This window comes from Felis catus, chromosome D4 (assembly GCF_018350175.1).
Source record: "Felis catus isolate Fca126 chromosome D4, F.catus_Fca126_mat1.0, whole genome shotgun sequence".
Lineage (NCBI taxonomy): Eukaryota > Metazoa > Chordata > Mammalia > Carnivora > Felidae > Felis > Felis catus.
Genome location: NC_058380.1, coordinates 94,156,211 through 94,172,371, shown reverse-complemented (window position 1 = coordinate 94,172,371; position 16,161 = coordinate 94,156,211). Strand labels below are relative to the sequence as shown.

The following is a 16,161-nucleotide window of genomic DNA, read 5'->3' as shown; positions in this document are numbered from 1 at the left end:
ACGGGGAGGGGTGACCGGGGCGGGAGGCGATGGGGGGCGCGGGGAACTGGGGCGGGAGGCGACGGGGAGGGGTGACCGGGGCGGGAGGCGATGGAGGGGGGCGCGGGGGACCGGGGCGGGAGGTGATGGGGAGGGGTGACCGGGGCGGGAGGCGATGGGATGAGAAGGCGATGGGGAGGGGTGACTGGGGCGGGCGGCAGTGGGGGAAGAGTCCAGTAACAGGGCGACTCTTGGTAGGAGGCAGTGATGGGTGGAGGGCCCAGGATGCTGGGGAGGCAACGGGGTCGTGCCATGAAGGATGCCCGCTGGCCGGGCAAAGTCAGGGAGACTCTGCCGCCAGAAATGAGGGCAGCGCTGAGTGATGGGGACTCTGGCCATAAAGAAGGAAAATTCCGCATGGCTGGGAAAGCATTTGGGGGGGTCTTGCGGATGCTTCCCTGTTTGGTTTCCACATGACGTCATTTCTCTTTCCAGCCCAGGGGCCTCCCAGATGCCTGGAGCAGAAAGAAGGCGCTGGTGGCGGGGTGAGTACCAAGCCATCCTCAGCATGGGCAGCCCAGGCAAACACCCTCCAGGCCAGGCGCCGAGGGATGAGCCCCAAAACCTGTGCTCTTACAAGTTCTCAGGACTTCCGTCACAGATGCAGACTCAAGCGCTCCAACAAGCAGTTCCCCGGTATGGCCCGTTAGCTCCTAAAAGAACTAGGATAAGTCACAGGCCTGCCCCTCACACCCAGGCTCACCGTCTGGGTCGCTGGACGGCGACCGAAATCGTGAAATGTGTCAGTACTTTGGTCTGATGCTCCGATCCAAAAAGAGTTAAGATCCTGAGCCGTCAAGGCCCCGCTTGCCGCTGGGTGCTTTCCCCCGCACCTGACGACACGGTCATTTCTTTGTAGCATCATCCCGAGCAAGAGCTGAGGACAAAGCACTGAAGGAAAGCCTGGCTCCAAACCCCGCCGTGCATCAGCGCTGGAGGCCCGCCCAGGCCCAGATCAGTGGAGGGCAGCTACAGGGAATGAGGTCAAGTTCCATCTAGTTGCACGGTGTCCTTTCACGCAGGGCACCAGAGATACCTTTTCGAGTTAAGTGGGTTAAGCCATGGTGTCAGAATCACAGTAGACCCCCGGCAAGTCCCCCCAAGGTGGGTGCCTCGTCCCTGGCAACCATACATCTAGTAAGGTGCGCACAGCCGTCACCAGAAGACTCTGTGGCCGGGGCGCCACCGTCCAGCTTGCCGTCTCACGTGTGGTTCTCAGGTGTCTTTCCAGAATGCTCAGAGGCTCCTCTCAAGTTTCCTTGCGATGCAGTCGTCCTGAGGGTGTTGCCTACAAAGGGCCTGGATTCCTCCTTTTCACCACGGAGTTCGATAAGGGATCCCGAAACCCAACAACCGAAAAAGTTAGTTAGCGCACTTAGCATAAGGCAGCGGGCAGCTGTCCACGCCACGCGAGTTCTGGCTCAGAGAGGCCCAGTGTGCAGGAGCCCAGGAGGGGAGTTTGCGGCCAGGGATGAGTGGCCGCGTGCCGCTGGCGGAGAAGGCCCTGTCTGAGAGCTATGCCCGGCTCCGGTACCGGGACACCTCCTTGCTCATCTGGCAGCAGCAGCAGCAGAAACTGGAATCCGTGCCCCCTGGGACATACCTGAGCAGGAGCCGAAGCATGTGGTACTCCCAGTACGGAAACGAGGCCATCCTGGTCCGGGACAGAAACAAGCTTGAGGTCTCCCGGGACACGGGCCAGTCCAAGTTTTGTACGGTCATGTAACCCCAGCCTGAAGACCGGGGCCCAGGCACCAGGCTGGGGGGAGAGCAGGCCACGTTTCGTTCAGGGGCCTTGGTGATTTCCAGTCCTTACTGGGAGATGGCGAATAGTGAGCGCGAAGACGAAGCCGGGCCGGTGGCGCCCAAACCCTCTCTCACGGGATCGAGTGACTGGCGGACCTGGCCTCTGGGCCCGGTGCCTGGTCCGCTGGCACTGCGGGCACAGCCCAGGCCGGGGCACGGCCAGACACTGCTTTTCTCTGCCGCTTCCAAACGAACCAAGCAAGGGGGACTCCCTGGCTACAAACCACCTTTTCAGAACTTTCTAGGCTGTTGTTAGCATTCCCCCTTCTGCCTGGTCTGGAGACAGATCTGGAAAAAGGTGGAGGAGTTAGCGCCACGTACGGGCAGGCAGCGTCTGCGGGGGGCAGGCTGGATTCCGAGGCCAGCGGTGGTACCGCAGCAGGGACTGACGCCGCGCGTCTTGTTCCAAGATGGGCATCGCGTGCGAGGCGCGGGGCAGCTTCCGCACCAGCTGCCGAGTACGTCCCAACACGGGGCGGAAGCCCGGAACTACTGGGCTGGAATCGCGTGGCTGGAAAAGGCCGGTGCGGCTTCGCAGTGCGCCACCTCTGCGGGGCCGGGCGCGTGCCGCGGGAGGCATTTTCAAAGGCTTTGCCGTCTGCTGTGACTGAAGGGTGTGAGGCTATGCAACTGTGGGAATCTTTTGTCAAGGCTGGCTTTTCTAAATAAATACCCTTTGGGACACTCCTTCCTTCCTCACTTTTTTTTTAAGTTTGTTCGTAGCACCTTAACTTGGCTTCAGATTCTGTGTGTGTGTGTGTGTGTGTTCATACCAGAATCTAATGATTGCTACAAACCCCGTTACAGGAACGCATAAAGCAACCCCAAAGCATCAGCCCTGTGCGTGTGCGTGCACAACTGCGCGTGCTTTTAAAGGCACAGCCTGCGCCGTGCGCCTTGTTCTGGGAGTTTCTTCTGCTGTACAGATGGACGTCTCCACCATGCTTTGAATGTCTGATCAGCATTCCGGTGAGCCGGCAGGTGGGCAGAGGGTCTCCTTGATGGTGCCATGCAGACAGCACAGCTCGAGCTTCGTCGTACGTGGTTCTTTTTGTGGCTGTGCCAAGTTCACTGGCAAACATCCCGGCTGTGGGACTGCTGGGTCTGAGTGCATTCCCCAAATGTTTAGTGTCCAGCCACCGGCCTGGTCTTTTGTGACAGACCCTTGGCCGCCTTGCTGCGTGGGTTGGGAGGCTTGAAGTCACATTTCCTGGATCGCCTCCCGGAGAGGACAAGGGAGGCTGGTCCCAGGTACCAAGTGAGGCCTCTGCAGTGAGGGCTGGCCTGGGGAGCAGCCCTGACACGGGAATTAACCCAGCGGACGGCTGGGTCAACATCTCTGCAGGTCTCCTGTTAAAGTCCTGCTTGGGAAGAAAGCAGACTTCAGAGACTCATCGGGAATGCCTCTGTGCCACACGCCGACCCGCACCGGATGAACCTGAGAACAGGTGCTGGTTGAGTTCGGTTTGGCCCCAGGCATGGAGGGGTAGCGCCTGGGAAGACCAGCACCGGCCACCACCCACCGCCCGTGTCTGCAAGGGTCAGGGTGTGCAGGTGACCGACGTGCACCGGCTGCTTGTAGGACAGTAGGCGCTAAGCTGCTTAGAGCATCGGAAGCCACCATCTGCCCGAGGGAAGCCCGGACTGCTGGTCCCCCTGGCTTGGGCTGGGGCCACTGAGGTGGACACGGCCCAGCCCCCGTCCTTGGGGAGGTTGGCCTGGATGAGGCGGGGGGGAAGAGTGTGGACAAGGATGCCGGTGCAGGGGATGCTGGGAGGGTGCCCGCTGACAGCCTGGGGGTGGGGTGGGGCGGGGCGGGGCGCCAGGCCTGGACCTGGGCCCACCGGCAGCTTTCTGGAGGACAAAAGCTGCCGGCTCCACAAGGCCCGGCTCAAACGGCCAGACTGCTTGCACAACAGCTTCCGAGCTCCCGCGTCAACCGCTCCTCGCCGAAGCTTCTACTACGCGCCGGGTTCCGCAAACGTGCGACAGTGTCTGATGCCCGTTGTCCCGGAACCCGCCCCCGTGGGGACCGAGGCACGGCGGGGAAGGGGGGATCCGCCCGGACAAGAGGGATGGCCGCAGGAGGACGGGAACGTGACAGACGTGCCTCCACATGGAGGACAGCTTGCTCTGGAGGACAGTTAGCAGACAGGAAAGGCTACGAACGATGCTCCCGAAACCCTGGTGCCTTCCTGCCCGGGCGGAGGACCGGAGCTGCTTGGGGTATTTCTGTCCGGCCCCTCGTTCTGCAGCAGTAAGGGGACTGGGCCGCCTTCCGAGCACCTCCACACACACGCACAGGAGGCTGGGAGCCACCAAAAGCACAGGAAACAGCACATACGGCACCTCTTTTTTTTGCTGTTTGTTTTATTATGAAACAAAACAAATGCCCCAGGAGAAGGGTCCATGATTACCAGAGACATCCAAGAGTACTTTCTACCATTTTTATTCTGTTGTGTTGAGGCCAGCACTGCAATAAACAAGCTAAAACTACTTACATTGGACTCATTTTCAGTAACTGACATTTACAGGAATATACTAGAAACGGCACTAAAAAGTTTAAGAAAAGTTACGGTAAACTTGCATGCACATCATACAGAAAAGTAACATTTTAAATATAAAAAAGAAAAACTTCCTGGAGGCGTTACGCCAGCGTCGAGGCACAGGCTACAGCGGGTGGAACGCGTCCCTTCTCTGGGCGGTGTTTCTCCCAGAGGGCTGTCACAGACGTGGGTGTGGCAGAACAAAAACAAACAAAAGGAAAACATCTCTTACAGTTTGTGAGCAAGAGGACGCCGGCCGCCCGGCAGGAGCAAGGGTCTCTGCCCCCTCGGCCTCCGGGGCTCATGTGAGGCCAACCTCCTAAGCGCACGGGTCCCTGCCGCTCGACAGAAGGCCGTGAGGGGCTGCCCTCGGGTCCTCGGCGCCGGGACGGCCCTGCCCGTCGTCCCGCTGCAGCCTCCCCAACACAGAGACGAGGAAAGACGGCAGCCACCGCAGGCTGACCTCGAGGGGGCCGAGGACGTTCCCCCAAACTCTAAAGAGAAACCAGCTTTGAAGTCTGCACAGAAAGCCTTAAAAAAAAAAACCGCAGCACCGACAGCCTACGACTGTTCCGGATGGACAGCAGCCCTCCGCGCCATCGCGGCCAGCAGCCTCTTCCCGGGGCGAGAGGGGCAGAGGTGTTCCAGAACCCGGTCTCCTGCAGAGCCGGCGGGTACCGAAGGGCTCGGAAACGCGTCCGCTGTGTGAGGAGCCCGGGCTCCCCGACCTACCGGCTCACACAGGCCCCTGGCCACCTCTGCGGCTGGACGGGTGCTCCCCGGGAGCCCCCCCTCGGCCCCGTGCAACTCTCGGCACCCTCTGTTCGGGGTCCGTTCGTCACCCGGAGGTGCGCTCGCCGTGCGTTGCCAGAGAGATCCTGCTTTAAGACCCATCCATCGTGTCCTGTATTAATTCCTTAAAGTCCTAGTTTAAATATTCCATTAAAGATCTGCTTAGAAAACACCTTTGAAAAACAAGGGTAACTTTAAAAAATGGCAAGTTTAAAATCCACATATATTTTGATTATAAACAAAACGTGATTAGAAGTTTAACTGGCTCAAACCTCACCTAGCGTCAGAATCACCAGCAGTAAGAAAAATGGTAACCCATCCACCGCCCCACCAGGCAGAGTTCCACATCCACCAAGGGCATCCGTGACCGTAAGGGCCGGTGGAATCTGAATGCATTTTGTGATTTTAAAAAACTGCCCCCCTATTAGGAGACTGAGGACTAGTCCCCTCGTCTGCCTGGAAACGTGCCACCAGACCAAAGGCCAGGCCACCCGCAGCTCCGCCCCCGGCACCCGCCTCCAGGAAGTCCTCGCAGGGAGGCCTGGGAGAATGCCCTGTGTGGTCTTGGGGAGCGAACCCTCCTGCGGCCGGGGAGTTGGGGGGATCTTTCACCCCTGGAGAGAGAAGCCCAGCCAGGGCGAGCCCGGTGGTGGGCTGAAAGGCCCCTGCCCTGGGGGCTGGGAGGTGAGGGGTGCCCCGTCTGGGGACCCGGACGGCTGACCCCTGGCACTCTTGGCCTAAGCCACACGCTCAGAGCTCAGGCAGGCAGTGTGGGGCGGGGCGTCCCTGTACTCAAAGGCCGCAGGGCGGCCTCTGGAAGAAACAAAACCAAAACATAACCTTCTGTTAAACTCTGTATATTATTATTATTATTTTTTTTTACAATAGAAAGTTAAAAATCAAGACTTAGATTTACTATACATTTTTTTTCTCTCAGATTACAAAGTTTATATTATATAACTGGGGTTCCCTAAATTGATTTCTTTTAAAACAGTCCTAAAGAGACCAGAGGCGAATACAAAAGAACTCAACAAAATAAAAACTGGGGGTGTGCTGCAGCTGGAAGTTGTCTGTACGTCTGCAAACGTCTCTCTCTCTCTCTCTCTCTCTCTCACACACACACACACACACACACACACACACACACACACACACACACGAAGAACAGACGCGGAACCCCAGCGGAGCCGGGAGGGGGGCCGGCGCGGGCGGTGGGGCACGAGCACCTGCAGGCCGGAGTCCGGGGTTCTCCTGCCAACCACTGACGAGGCCTGCACTTCTGCGATTTTTTTTTTTTTTAATGCATTTCTTTTGCAGTTTTGTTTTTCTTTTCTTTTTTTTTAAAAAAATGACCAATGATGTTAATAAATAAAGTATTCATATATACATGAAGTTGGGGAAACGGTTCCAGGGTGTGCGGCAGCTGATGAGTTGGGGACACACGTCGGGCTGGGCTTTCGTAGAAAACTGCTGAACCTTACAAAAAGGTCTCCTTTTATTTTTTTTATTTATTTTTTGTCTTTTTAATCTTTTTTTTTGTTTTGTTTTTCGTTGCTTTTTTTTTTTTTCTTAAGTTGAGGTAAAAGTTTCAGTGTATGGAAACCTACGAGCTGCACACGCAGCCCCCGTGTTCCCTTCCGGGAGCCCCGGACACCCCTCCTCTCCGCGCCCGCCTGCCTCTCTCCCCGCCCCTGCAGAAGCCCTGCCTGGAGCTGGACGGGGCCCCCGAAGCCCGCGCCGGGCTGGCTGTTCTCCGCGCCCCCAGAAAGAGGCGACCCCAGCCGCGAGGCTGAGCTCGGGGCCCAAAGGACAAAGACAGCGCCTGTTTGCCAAGCTGACCGCTTTCCATACAGTACCATCCAGAGAAACTTCCTTTGCAACAACGCGTTCCGGAGCTAGAGACCAGGTGGGGCGTAAGAGAGGCGTTGCGCAAGAAACCTCAGACCACACCTGCTAGGTTTTCTCTACGGCTGTCAGGTCAGCGTTCGAAGTTACCATCTCCAAGCAACCGAGTTCGGTTACAAAGACTTTATGCAGAGTCGCACCGTCTCATAAAGCCTCACGTACCCACGAGAAAGATCTCTGACCTATTAAAGCAAAAACTGGAAGCTACCATAACACTGAGTTAAGAAGAAAGCCCGCACACCATGGAACGAAAGTAGTATATTAACCATAGAAGGGAACACTGCAGAGTTGGGGCGTGTGCGACGTCGCTGGTTTTGTGCCGTTCTGTGAGTCCAGAGCTCATTCCGAGTCGCTGCTGTCGGAGCTGGATCCGCTGGAACTGCTGCTCCCGGACGCGGACGAGCTGCTGCTGCTGAGCCGGGACGGCCCTCCCGAGGGCGCGGAGCCCGCTTTCTCTGAGGGAGACGCGGCAGGTGAGAGGCGCTCCCCCGCGCACCCCCACGCACCCCTGCACCCGCCGGGCGAGCCCTTCCGGAACGTCCACCGGCGTCACACCGCCACGTCCCGTGCCTCGACCCACCCATTTCTTCACCCCGAAGCTCGGGCAACATTAACGAATGTTTGTTGAAAAGAATGACCGCGTTAATGAGATCATGGTACGGTAAGAGATGCGCTCGGCCTCTGTCCGGGTTCTGGGCACAGAGCTCCTAAAACCCTTGGAATCCCCGGACGGGGACATCTTTGGTTATTTGCACGGAGCCCCCTTTACATCACACCCGAGTTTATGCTCATGAGCGACTCAGGGTACAGCTGGTCCCCAGGAAAACCATGTGGAGGGGGCTGGGAACTTCTACCCCCTGGCCCCTAACTCCGGGGAAGGGAGGGCAGGGGAGGTGGAGCGCTAAAATGTTCTCGCTCCCCAGAGCTTCCAGGTTGGCGGACGGGCGGAGGGGCGGGGAGGGTGGCGTGCCCAGCGAGGGGAGGGAAGCTCCACGCCCTCACCCCTGCCACGCCTCGCCCTGTGCACCCCTCCCCTTTGGCTGTTCGTGAGTTGTGCCCTTTACAATAAACGACACAGTAAATAAAGCACTTTCCTGAGTTCTGCGAGCCATTCTAGCAAATTATCAAATCCGACCAGAGGGTCACGGGAACCCCAGTTGACAGGTCGGTGGTAAGGGAGGCCCAGGACTTGCACCTGGCATCTAAGAGAAGGGCGGTCTTTGGGGGTGGACCCCCCACCACTGGGGTCTGAGCGAACCCTACGTAAATAGTGTCAGGACCGAACTGGATGGCTGGACCCCACCCACAGCTGGCACTGCAGAGTCAGTGTGAGCAGAAGCCCACACACTTGGTGTCAGAAGTGGGAGTAAAACTAGCTCAGAGGTCAACAAAACTAAATATACTTGAGTCTAGAAAACACAGGTGCGATCTGCTAGGAATCTGACGGGACGTGGGGGGAGGTCAGCAGTATAAAGATATCCACCAGTCACGTGCCGCCTACTCTGCCCTTCCCAGAGGCGATCCAGGGGACCCTCCCAGGCTTCACAGGGAGCGGGCAGGGCAAGCAGGACTCGGCAAGGCGGCGGCACCAGCCGCCACACTACCGTGCAGATGGGACCCCGACTCTGATCACCACCTGGGCGCCACCATCCCCGGGGCTGGGAGAAAATTATTTGCCCTTTCTTACAGGCTCCAGAGGAAAGAGACAACGAGTCAAATCACCTGCTCACCTAAAATAAGGCTCCGCGGTCCACAAAGCACAGGGCCTGGCCAGGGGCAGCCGGGAAGAAAGCCCGCTGCCAGGGGCCAGGACCCCAGTCCCTCTCAAGCCACGGGGTCTACCCCCAAAGACCACAGTGAGGCCCTTCCAGAGTCCTCTCCGGGGGTTCTGGCCTGGGGCGCTTCCACCCATGCCTCCCATCTGCTCAGCCTCCCTGCAGGACCGGGGTCCCCAGTTTACAGGCAAGGGACTCGGGGGTTCAAGAGATCGAGAGCTTCACCTAGGGACACACTGCCCCTGAGCCGGTGGCGCCGCAGACCGAAGCCTGGGTCCGCCGGCCACCGCCCTACCGCCGACCTTCCCCCCTCGCCAGCAGCAGCAGGGGCCGCCGGGGGACCCCACGCCTCGGCAGCAGCGTGGCCCGCGCACAGGTACCTTTCTTGGCAGGCTTCTTGTTGTTCAGCTGTCCGCTGACATCCTGCAGCCGCCTCTCTAACTCCTTCTTCTTTTCCTGAGCTAACTCCTCCTTCGACTTGGCCGCCTGCTTCTTCCCGCTTGTGGCTGCAGAAGAGCACAGAGCTGAGAAGGCGGGGCGGGGAGAGGGCGGGCAGCCACCCCTGGGGCCAAGGCCGCACCCGGCCCTCGCTCGGCAGGGCGGCCTCTAGGTGCCAGCCAGCACCCCCCCTCCCGGATGCTCACAAGCTGTGCCTGGCCCCCCCCCCCCACCCCCACCCCGGCAAGGCCGCCGCCCGAGCTCCCTGCCGGGATACGGACCCCGGCCCGCATGCGCCGTTCCCTCGCCACAGGCACAGCCTTTTCTGCAAACCTCACGCCATCCTCACTCCACACGGCGCACAGACGGGCGCGTGCCGCTTGGCGACACCGTCCCCCGTGCGGAGGGCAGAGTCGAGACCTGAACGCTGACCCTCCAACTCACAGTTCTCCTCACGGGCGCAGCTCTCCCTCGGCTCGGCCGCCCCGCACGCCTGTGCCGCCACCTCGGAGTCCAAGGGGAACTTACCGAGGGCCCAAAGTGCGTGACTGCGGGGGTCACGTGACTCCGTCCAGGGGGAAGCAACCGACCCCTCAGAGTGAGGGAGAAAGCCCGATGAGCGGGCCACACGCAGGTGTAGGCGCACGCTGGCTGTGCCCTGGGGCCGGGCACTGCCCGGCTCTCCTGCCTCCTCGGGCCTGTCCTTTCCCTCACTCCCCAGCGCCCGCTGCCCCAGGCAGTGCCTCGTCCCCGTCCGGTGCCAATGTCCGTCCTGGGAGGCCTCTGGACCCTCAACTCCCAGTAAGAGGAAACTGGTCTGCCCCGGCAGGGGGACCATCGAGAGGTCCCCTGCAGCCCTGCTCCAAATGGAGCCTCGGGGAGGCTTGTGGCGAAGGCCTTAGCTGGCACTCGAATGCAGGAGGCTCAGGACCGACCCAGGGGTCCTGCCTGTCCCTGTGACCGCCAAGGCATGCACGTGCCGCCCCTGCCCCAGGGCAGGGGAGGAGGGCCCGGCTGAGCCATCAGCACCTGTCTTTGGGGCACATGGCGGGAATGGGGGGAGGAGAGTGACCCACCCCACTTCCTAGCTTCCCCTCCCCCCCCCCCCCACCGGGCCTACAGAAGAGGGAAGCGGGGGAGGCAGGGGGGAGGAGGACAGAGATGGCAAGTAGGGTGCTCTGCCCCCACAACTTACAGAATGGCTTCCTTTGCTTTTTCTGTAAACAAGACTTGACGTATCTCTCTAGTTCCCGCAACGTGGTGGGTTTCAGAGTCTCAAAGTCAATCTCTATCTCGTCAGGGTTGGAGTCCCTGAGTGAGGGCTCCCGGGACTGGATGATGTGCACCACCCGGCCCAGCTTCTCCCCGGGCAGCCGGTTGATGTCCAGGCTGAGCTGGCGCTTCTCGTCGTAGCTCATGGGCAAGCCCTCTTCCTCCTCCTCCGAGTCGTAGGAGGCCGACGCCTGCTTGCCGCCCTTCTTGGGCTGCCTGAGGGACAAGGCAAAGAACACCGTGGCACAGAGCCCCTGTCCCGTCCCCCTGACCATGTGGAGCCCCTGCCTCTGTCCTCCCATCCCCCGTGGAGCCCCTGCCCCGTCTCCCCAGCCCCCATGGAGCCCCTGCCCCATCCTCCTGTCTCCTGCCCCCCTGACCCCCGTCCTCCCACCCCCATGAAGCCCCAGCCTCATCCCCTGTGCCCCTTGTCCCCACAGCCTCATGGAGCCCCTGCCCCGTCCCCTGTGAAGCCCCTACCCCTGTTCCCCCAGCCCCCATGGAGGCCCTGCCCCATGTCCCTACCCCACCCCCACCCCGTGGAGCCTCCAGCCCCTGTCCCTCCAGCCCCCCTGAAGCCCAGCCCCTTGCCCACATTCTGTCTGGCCTTCTTCCTCTCCAGAACCAGGCTCTTTTACCAAGGAGCAAGCCCAAAGTGGTGCCCCAGGCAGAGAAGCCAGGTGGGCTGAGGGCTGCATGTGTACCTGCAGGGACACAGAACACCCCGTTCCAGCAGAAGGTGCTCCAAGCCTGAGCCAGGAAAGGACTACAGTGGCCAGCTCCCTTCAACACCCCACAGGCATCTCAAATTCATCTCAAATTCGGCAGGTCAAAAACTGACCTCCATACTGACATAATCCAAAAGGAGGCAGGCACGGAGACAGAGGAGTAAAACCCAGAGGGATGACAGAAGACACGGAATGGCAGACCAAAATGCAACTGTGACAATTACTACATTAAACATAAATGGTCTAAAGACACCACCTAAAAGAAAAGCAAAGTCAGGCTGGATGAGAAACAAGACCCGACTCACATGTGGTCCACAAGCCCCATTTTAAATACAGTGACGGAACCAGGTTAAGAGTAAAGAAATGGGGGAATCAAAGGCTAACCAAAAGAAAGCTGAGCTGCAGTGGGTGTATTAGCATCAGACAGAGCAGACTTCAGAAAAAGGAATATCGTCAGGAAGAAACAGCACATGGTTAAAAGGATCGACTGACCGAGAAGACATCACGGTCCTCAGCGTGCATGTGTCTAAAGACCAACACCACCATCAACCACATTAACCCAACTGACACGTTTTTGTCTTCTTTCTCCCCCCTGACATTTAGGCAACACTAGACCCAACAGCGGGAGAACACATGCAAGTCCACGTGGAACATCGCCAAATCTTGGCCATAAAATAAATCTGAACAAATTCAAAAGTACTGAGATCACACGAAGTATGTTCTCAGGCCCTAATGGAATTAAACCAGAAACTAGTAACAGAAAAATGTCCAGAAGAATCTCTAGTTACTTGGAAATTAACACGTCTAAATATCCTGCGGTCAAAGAGGAAGTCTGAAGGGAAGTCAGAAGATATTTTGAACCAAATAAAATCATATCTCGAACTTATAGAGTACAGCTGAAACAGTGTTTAGATAGAAATTAATAGTTATTACTAAATGCTTACATTACAAAAGATCTCAAATCAATAAACCTAAGTTCCTAATTCAAGAGAGCAAATTAAGTCCAAAGCAAGCAAAGGAAATAATAAAAACAAGACCATAAACAAAAGGAAGCGAAAGCAGACAAAAACCAATGACGTTAAAAGCTAGTTGTTTCTGGGGCGCCTGGGTGGCGCAGTCGGTTGGGTGTCCGACTTCAGCCAGGTCACGATCTCGCGGTCCGTGAGTTCGAGCCCCGCGTCGGGCTCTGGGCTGACGGCTCAGAGCCTGGAGCCTGTTTCCGATTCTGTGTCTCCCTCTCTCTCTGCCCCTCCCCCGTTCATGCTCTGTCTCTCTCTGTCCCAAAAATAAATAAACGTTGAAAAAAAAAAAAAAAAAAAAAAGCTAGTTGTTTCTACGGCCAATAAAACCAATCAATCAATCTCCACATTCACTGAGAAAAAAGACACAAGTTACCACCACCAGGAATAAAAGAAAGGACGCATCACTACAGACCCCACAGATGTTACAAGGATAACAAAGGCACACAGCAAACAAACCAATGCCCATAAATTCCACAATTCAGGGAAAGGAGCAATGTGTCAAAAGGCACAAATCCCCAAAACTCAGCCAAGAAGAAACTGATGAGCTGACTAGTCCCCTAGCTACAAAAATAACTGGGTTCATTGTTAAAAACCTAACAACGAAAACTCCAGGCCTGGATGCTTTTGCTGGGGAGTTCTACTTAATATTTAAGAATGAACACCAACTCTACACATCTACTCAGAAAATAAGAGAGAGCACCTCCCAACTCCTTTTTGAAGCCAGTGTTATACTGACACCAAATCCAGACAGAGAGGACGAGAAAATCTGAGGGAGGAAGGGCAAAACCCGAGTATTCCCACCACCACCTCTGGACAATGCTGCCGTCAACCCAGCTGCCAGAGTCCACACGCCTCTGTCCTCTGGCTTCTAGGCACCACGGCCTGTCCCTTTGGCCTCCCACCTCCACAGCCACCCGGGCCTCTCTTGCCTGCAGAACCACAAAACCTCCCAGGGTGTCCTTTCTCCCATTACTGCCTCCCACTGACCCATTCTCCACTGGACCAGGATCTGACCACTTCTAGCTCCAACACTTCCTGACTCCCCTTCACTTGCTCAGGGGATAAAACCAGAAGCCTCAACAAAGCTGGCCAACCTCAGCCACTCCTCTTCGCGACCCAGTCTCTGTTCCTCAGTGGAGCCGACCTCGTCCTAATTCCCACTAGTTTCTAGAACGCTTCTGCTGGGCTCCATGGCTTTGTCCCCACTGTTCCTGACCCTTGGAACCGTAACCCGACTGCTGCCGAGTTGCTGCAAGACTGCTGCTCTTGCACAGCGGTCACCCCTCCTCTGGGAAGCCTTCCTTCTACCTTGCGGGAGAGGCATGCCTTTCCCCCGTCCTCCACTGTCCCCATTGTCCGGGGAGGGGCAGGCACTCCTCGGGGCAGTGGCTGGTGTGGCAAGAGTGAAGACAGAAGGCAGGCAGACCAGACAGCAGAATCTCTGCCAAGGTGCAGTGCCCCCAGATCAAATCAGGAAAACATCCCCAAAGCCTGGAGACGCCAAGGTCCGTGCCAGATGGTGCCCGAGATCGAGAGGCTAGCTGCACGGACGGCTGAGCAAGGCCCCCCAGAGCCCAGTCTTCTCAAAAAGGGCCTCACCTGTCCCCCTAGTCTCCCCAAAAGGCGGGAGAGACAAGGACCACGCAGCTCCCATCCCGCTGGATGACGAGAGCCCAGTCTCCGCATCACCGGGACTCGCCCCCAAGGCTCAAAGGCCCAGATCCAGCACCTGGCCCACCACACAAGCACCTAGGACGTGGGGCACTGGGCTCGAGGGGGTCTGAAGGCACTACAGCCCACCTGCTGGCCGCGGCCGTGCTGCTGGCCTTCTTGGCGGGAGGCTTCTTCGGTTGGGCCTGCTTGGCAGGTGGGGCCACCTTGGCCTTCTTGTCGTCCTCGGACTTCGCCTTGTGCCTCTCCTTGTCCTTGTCCTTGTCCTTGTCCTTCTTCTTCTTCTCCTTCTCCTTCTTCTCCTTCTTCCTCTTTGGCTTATTCACTGGGGCCTGCGACAGGGCGGCCAGCTGCTCGTGCACGGCCTTCAGCTGGAAGATAGCAGGTGGCTGAGCAAGGCTGCCCTGGGGCTGGCCCAAGGGGGCCACAGGCGGTGGCGGGGGCTTTGGGGTGCCCTTGGAGCTACCTCAACCTTGCGGGGAGGTGAGCCAGGGCCACCGGGGCCACACCCTGCTGTGGAAAGGCAGGCAGGTCCCGGAGCAGGTGGCATCGAGCTCCACTCTGCCCTCACTGCCCCGTGACGGCTGGAGAAGCGCTGCCTTGCCGTCCTCACCGGAAACGAGGCTCACGGGTGGCCAGGAGGCCAGCAGGTGAGCCTGGTGACACGTGCAGACCAGGACAGGTGCATAGTAACAACCTGATAAATCGCAGCCAAGGGTGCCTGGGGGGCTCAGTCGGTTAGGCCTCCGATTTTGACTCAGATCATGATCTCACGGTTCACGAGTTCGAGCCCTGCGTCGGGCTCTGTGCTGACAGCTCGGAGCCTGGAGCCTGCTTCCGATTCTGTGCCCCTCCCCTGCTCGCTCACTCCCTCTCTCTCTCTTTCTCTCTCTCTCTCTCTCTCTCAAAAACAAACATTAAAAAAACAAAACAAAACCTTAAATGGTAGCTAACGTTCTTCTCACCAGCTATCTTTCAGACGAAGGCAAGTCTACATAGAGGCCTGTTAGATAGAGGTCTATTCGTCTGCACGAAGGAGGTTTTCCACAGCTTCCTTCAGAAGCCACAGGGAGACCACACGGCAGATGCACAGACTGACCCAGCGCCAGCAGCTACCATCTTGTTTCAGGGACACCCCCCCCCCAACATGGGCCACGAGGGGCCACCGTAAGCGGCACCTCACAGGGGAGGAAACGGATCCTCGCGGATCCCAGGCTGCCCGGTGGCCGCACCCAGGGCCACCTCCCCTGTGGCGTCGCCTCTAACGAGGCTCAAGCCGAAGTCCAACGCCAGCCCCACCGTGGTGACCGCGGAGGCACCTGCACTCGGCTCTCGGGCCGCCTCACCCCCGCAGCGGCCGGGGAGCCGGCCCCCCTCAGACACTGCCGCGGCGGGCGAGGCACCCGGGGTCCGCCGGGACCCCCGGAACGGCCACCGCAAGCCAGGCGGGCGTGACCCCGACCCGCGGGCGCGGCCAAGGGGCCCCCGGAGCAGACGACTGCCCGCACCTGCTCCTGCAGCTCCGCCAGCCTGGTGGCCCTCTCCTCCTCCGAGTCCGAGCTGCCCGAGTCCGAGGAGCTCTCCTCGCTGCTGCGGCTGCTCTCGGCGCCCTTGCTCAGCACGGGGGCCGCAGGGGCGGGCAGCGCCGGTGCCTCCGCGGGCTCGTCCGGCATCTTGGCGAACCGCATCTCAAACACGTCCTGTGGGAGAGCAGGGGCCGCCTGAGGTCCTGGACGCCCACGAGGCGGCCCCCCGGGGTGGGGGACCCACACACCCGAGGGCCCCTGAGATGCCCTTGGAGATAACACCCACGGCTGCTTGGAAGGCCCCCCCCCCCAGGGTGCCCCCCCACCTATCCAGGCCCCGGGCGCAGGTCCAGGGACAGGCGCCACGGGGCCCCAGCCGCGGACACAGCCTTCTAGGAACTGGTCCGAAAGCCCCCTTTCTCAAGCACGCAAACCTTCTGGAGACCGGTGCCTCCCTTTAGCCTCTGGGTCTGAGGCTCTCCGAGGCTGCCCCCCCTGCAAAGCAGCCCGAGTGCCTGCCTTTGTCTGACCTGTGACCTCTGTGGGGTCCCCAGCTGCTGGGTCTGGGGGCTGGCTTACTTTCCCCCCTTGGGGTCACCTTGGGGTTTTTACCGCAGCATCGCATCTCATTCCGACTCAGG

The 16,161-nt window shown here is 58.9% G+C and overlaps 2 protein-coding genes across 7 annotated transcripts in view; one reads left to right on the top strand and one right to left on the bottom strand.

Moving 5' to 3' along the window:
• The first annotated feature begins 207 nt into the window (after positions 1-207).
• BRD3OS (BRD3 opposite strand) lies at positions 208-2,532 on the top strand. 3 transcript variants are annotated; one of them, XR_006589176.1, is made up of 3 exons: positions 208-524; positions 899-1,143; positions 1,259-1,508. XR_006589176.1 is itself a non-coding variant. In XM_045043658.1 (2 exons), the coding sequence occupies exon 2, from the start codon at positions 1,511-1,513 to the stop codon at positions 1,763-1,765; it is 255 nt and encodes an 84-aa protein (XP_044899593.1). In that variant the 5' UTR covers positions 218-524; positions 899-1,510; the 3' UTR covers positions 1,766-2,532. The 3 variants fall into 3 exon arrangements, 2 of the variants coding, with proteins under 2 accessions (XP_044899593.1, XP_044899595.1); XM_045043658.1 differs by having other exon boundaries at positions 218-524; positions 899-2,532; XM_045043660.1 differs by lacking the exon at positions 208-524 and adding an exon at positions 531-675 and having other exon boundaries at positions 899-2,532.
• Positions 2,533-4,278: 1,746 nt separating this feature from the next.
• The window catches only part of BRD3 (bromodomain containing 3), a 64,647-nt gene continuing 52,764 nt past the window's right edge, over positions 4,279-16,161 (bottom strand). For all 4 annotated transcript variants that reach the window (XM_019816736.3, XM_023242981.2, XM_023242982.2 and 1 more), the window contains exons 8-12: positions 15,503-15,694; positions 14,124-14,365; positions 10,497-10,789; positions 9,244-9,369; positions 4,279-7,543 (exon numbers count right to left, since the gene is read on the bottom strand). In XM_019816736.3, the coding sequence (XP_019672295.3) occupies positions 7,428-7,543; positions 9,244-9,369; positions 10,497-10,789; positions 14,124-14,365; positions 15,503-15,694 (969 nt within the window). In that variant the 3' untranslated portion in view covers positions 4,279-7,427. The remainder of the gene's footprint in view (positions 7,544-9,243; positions 9,370-10,496; positions 10,790-14,123; positions 14,366-15,502; positions 15,695-16,161) is intronic.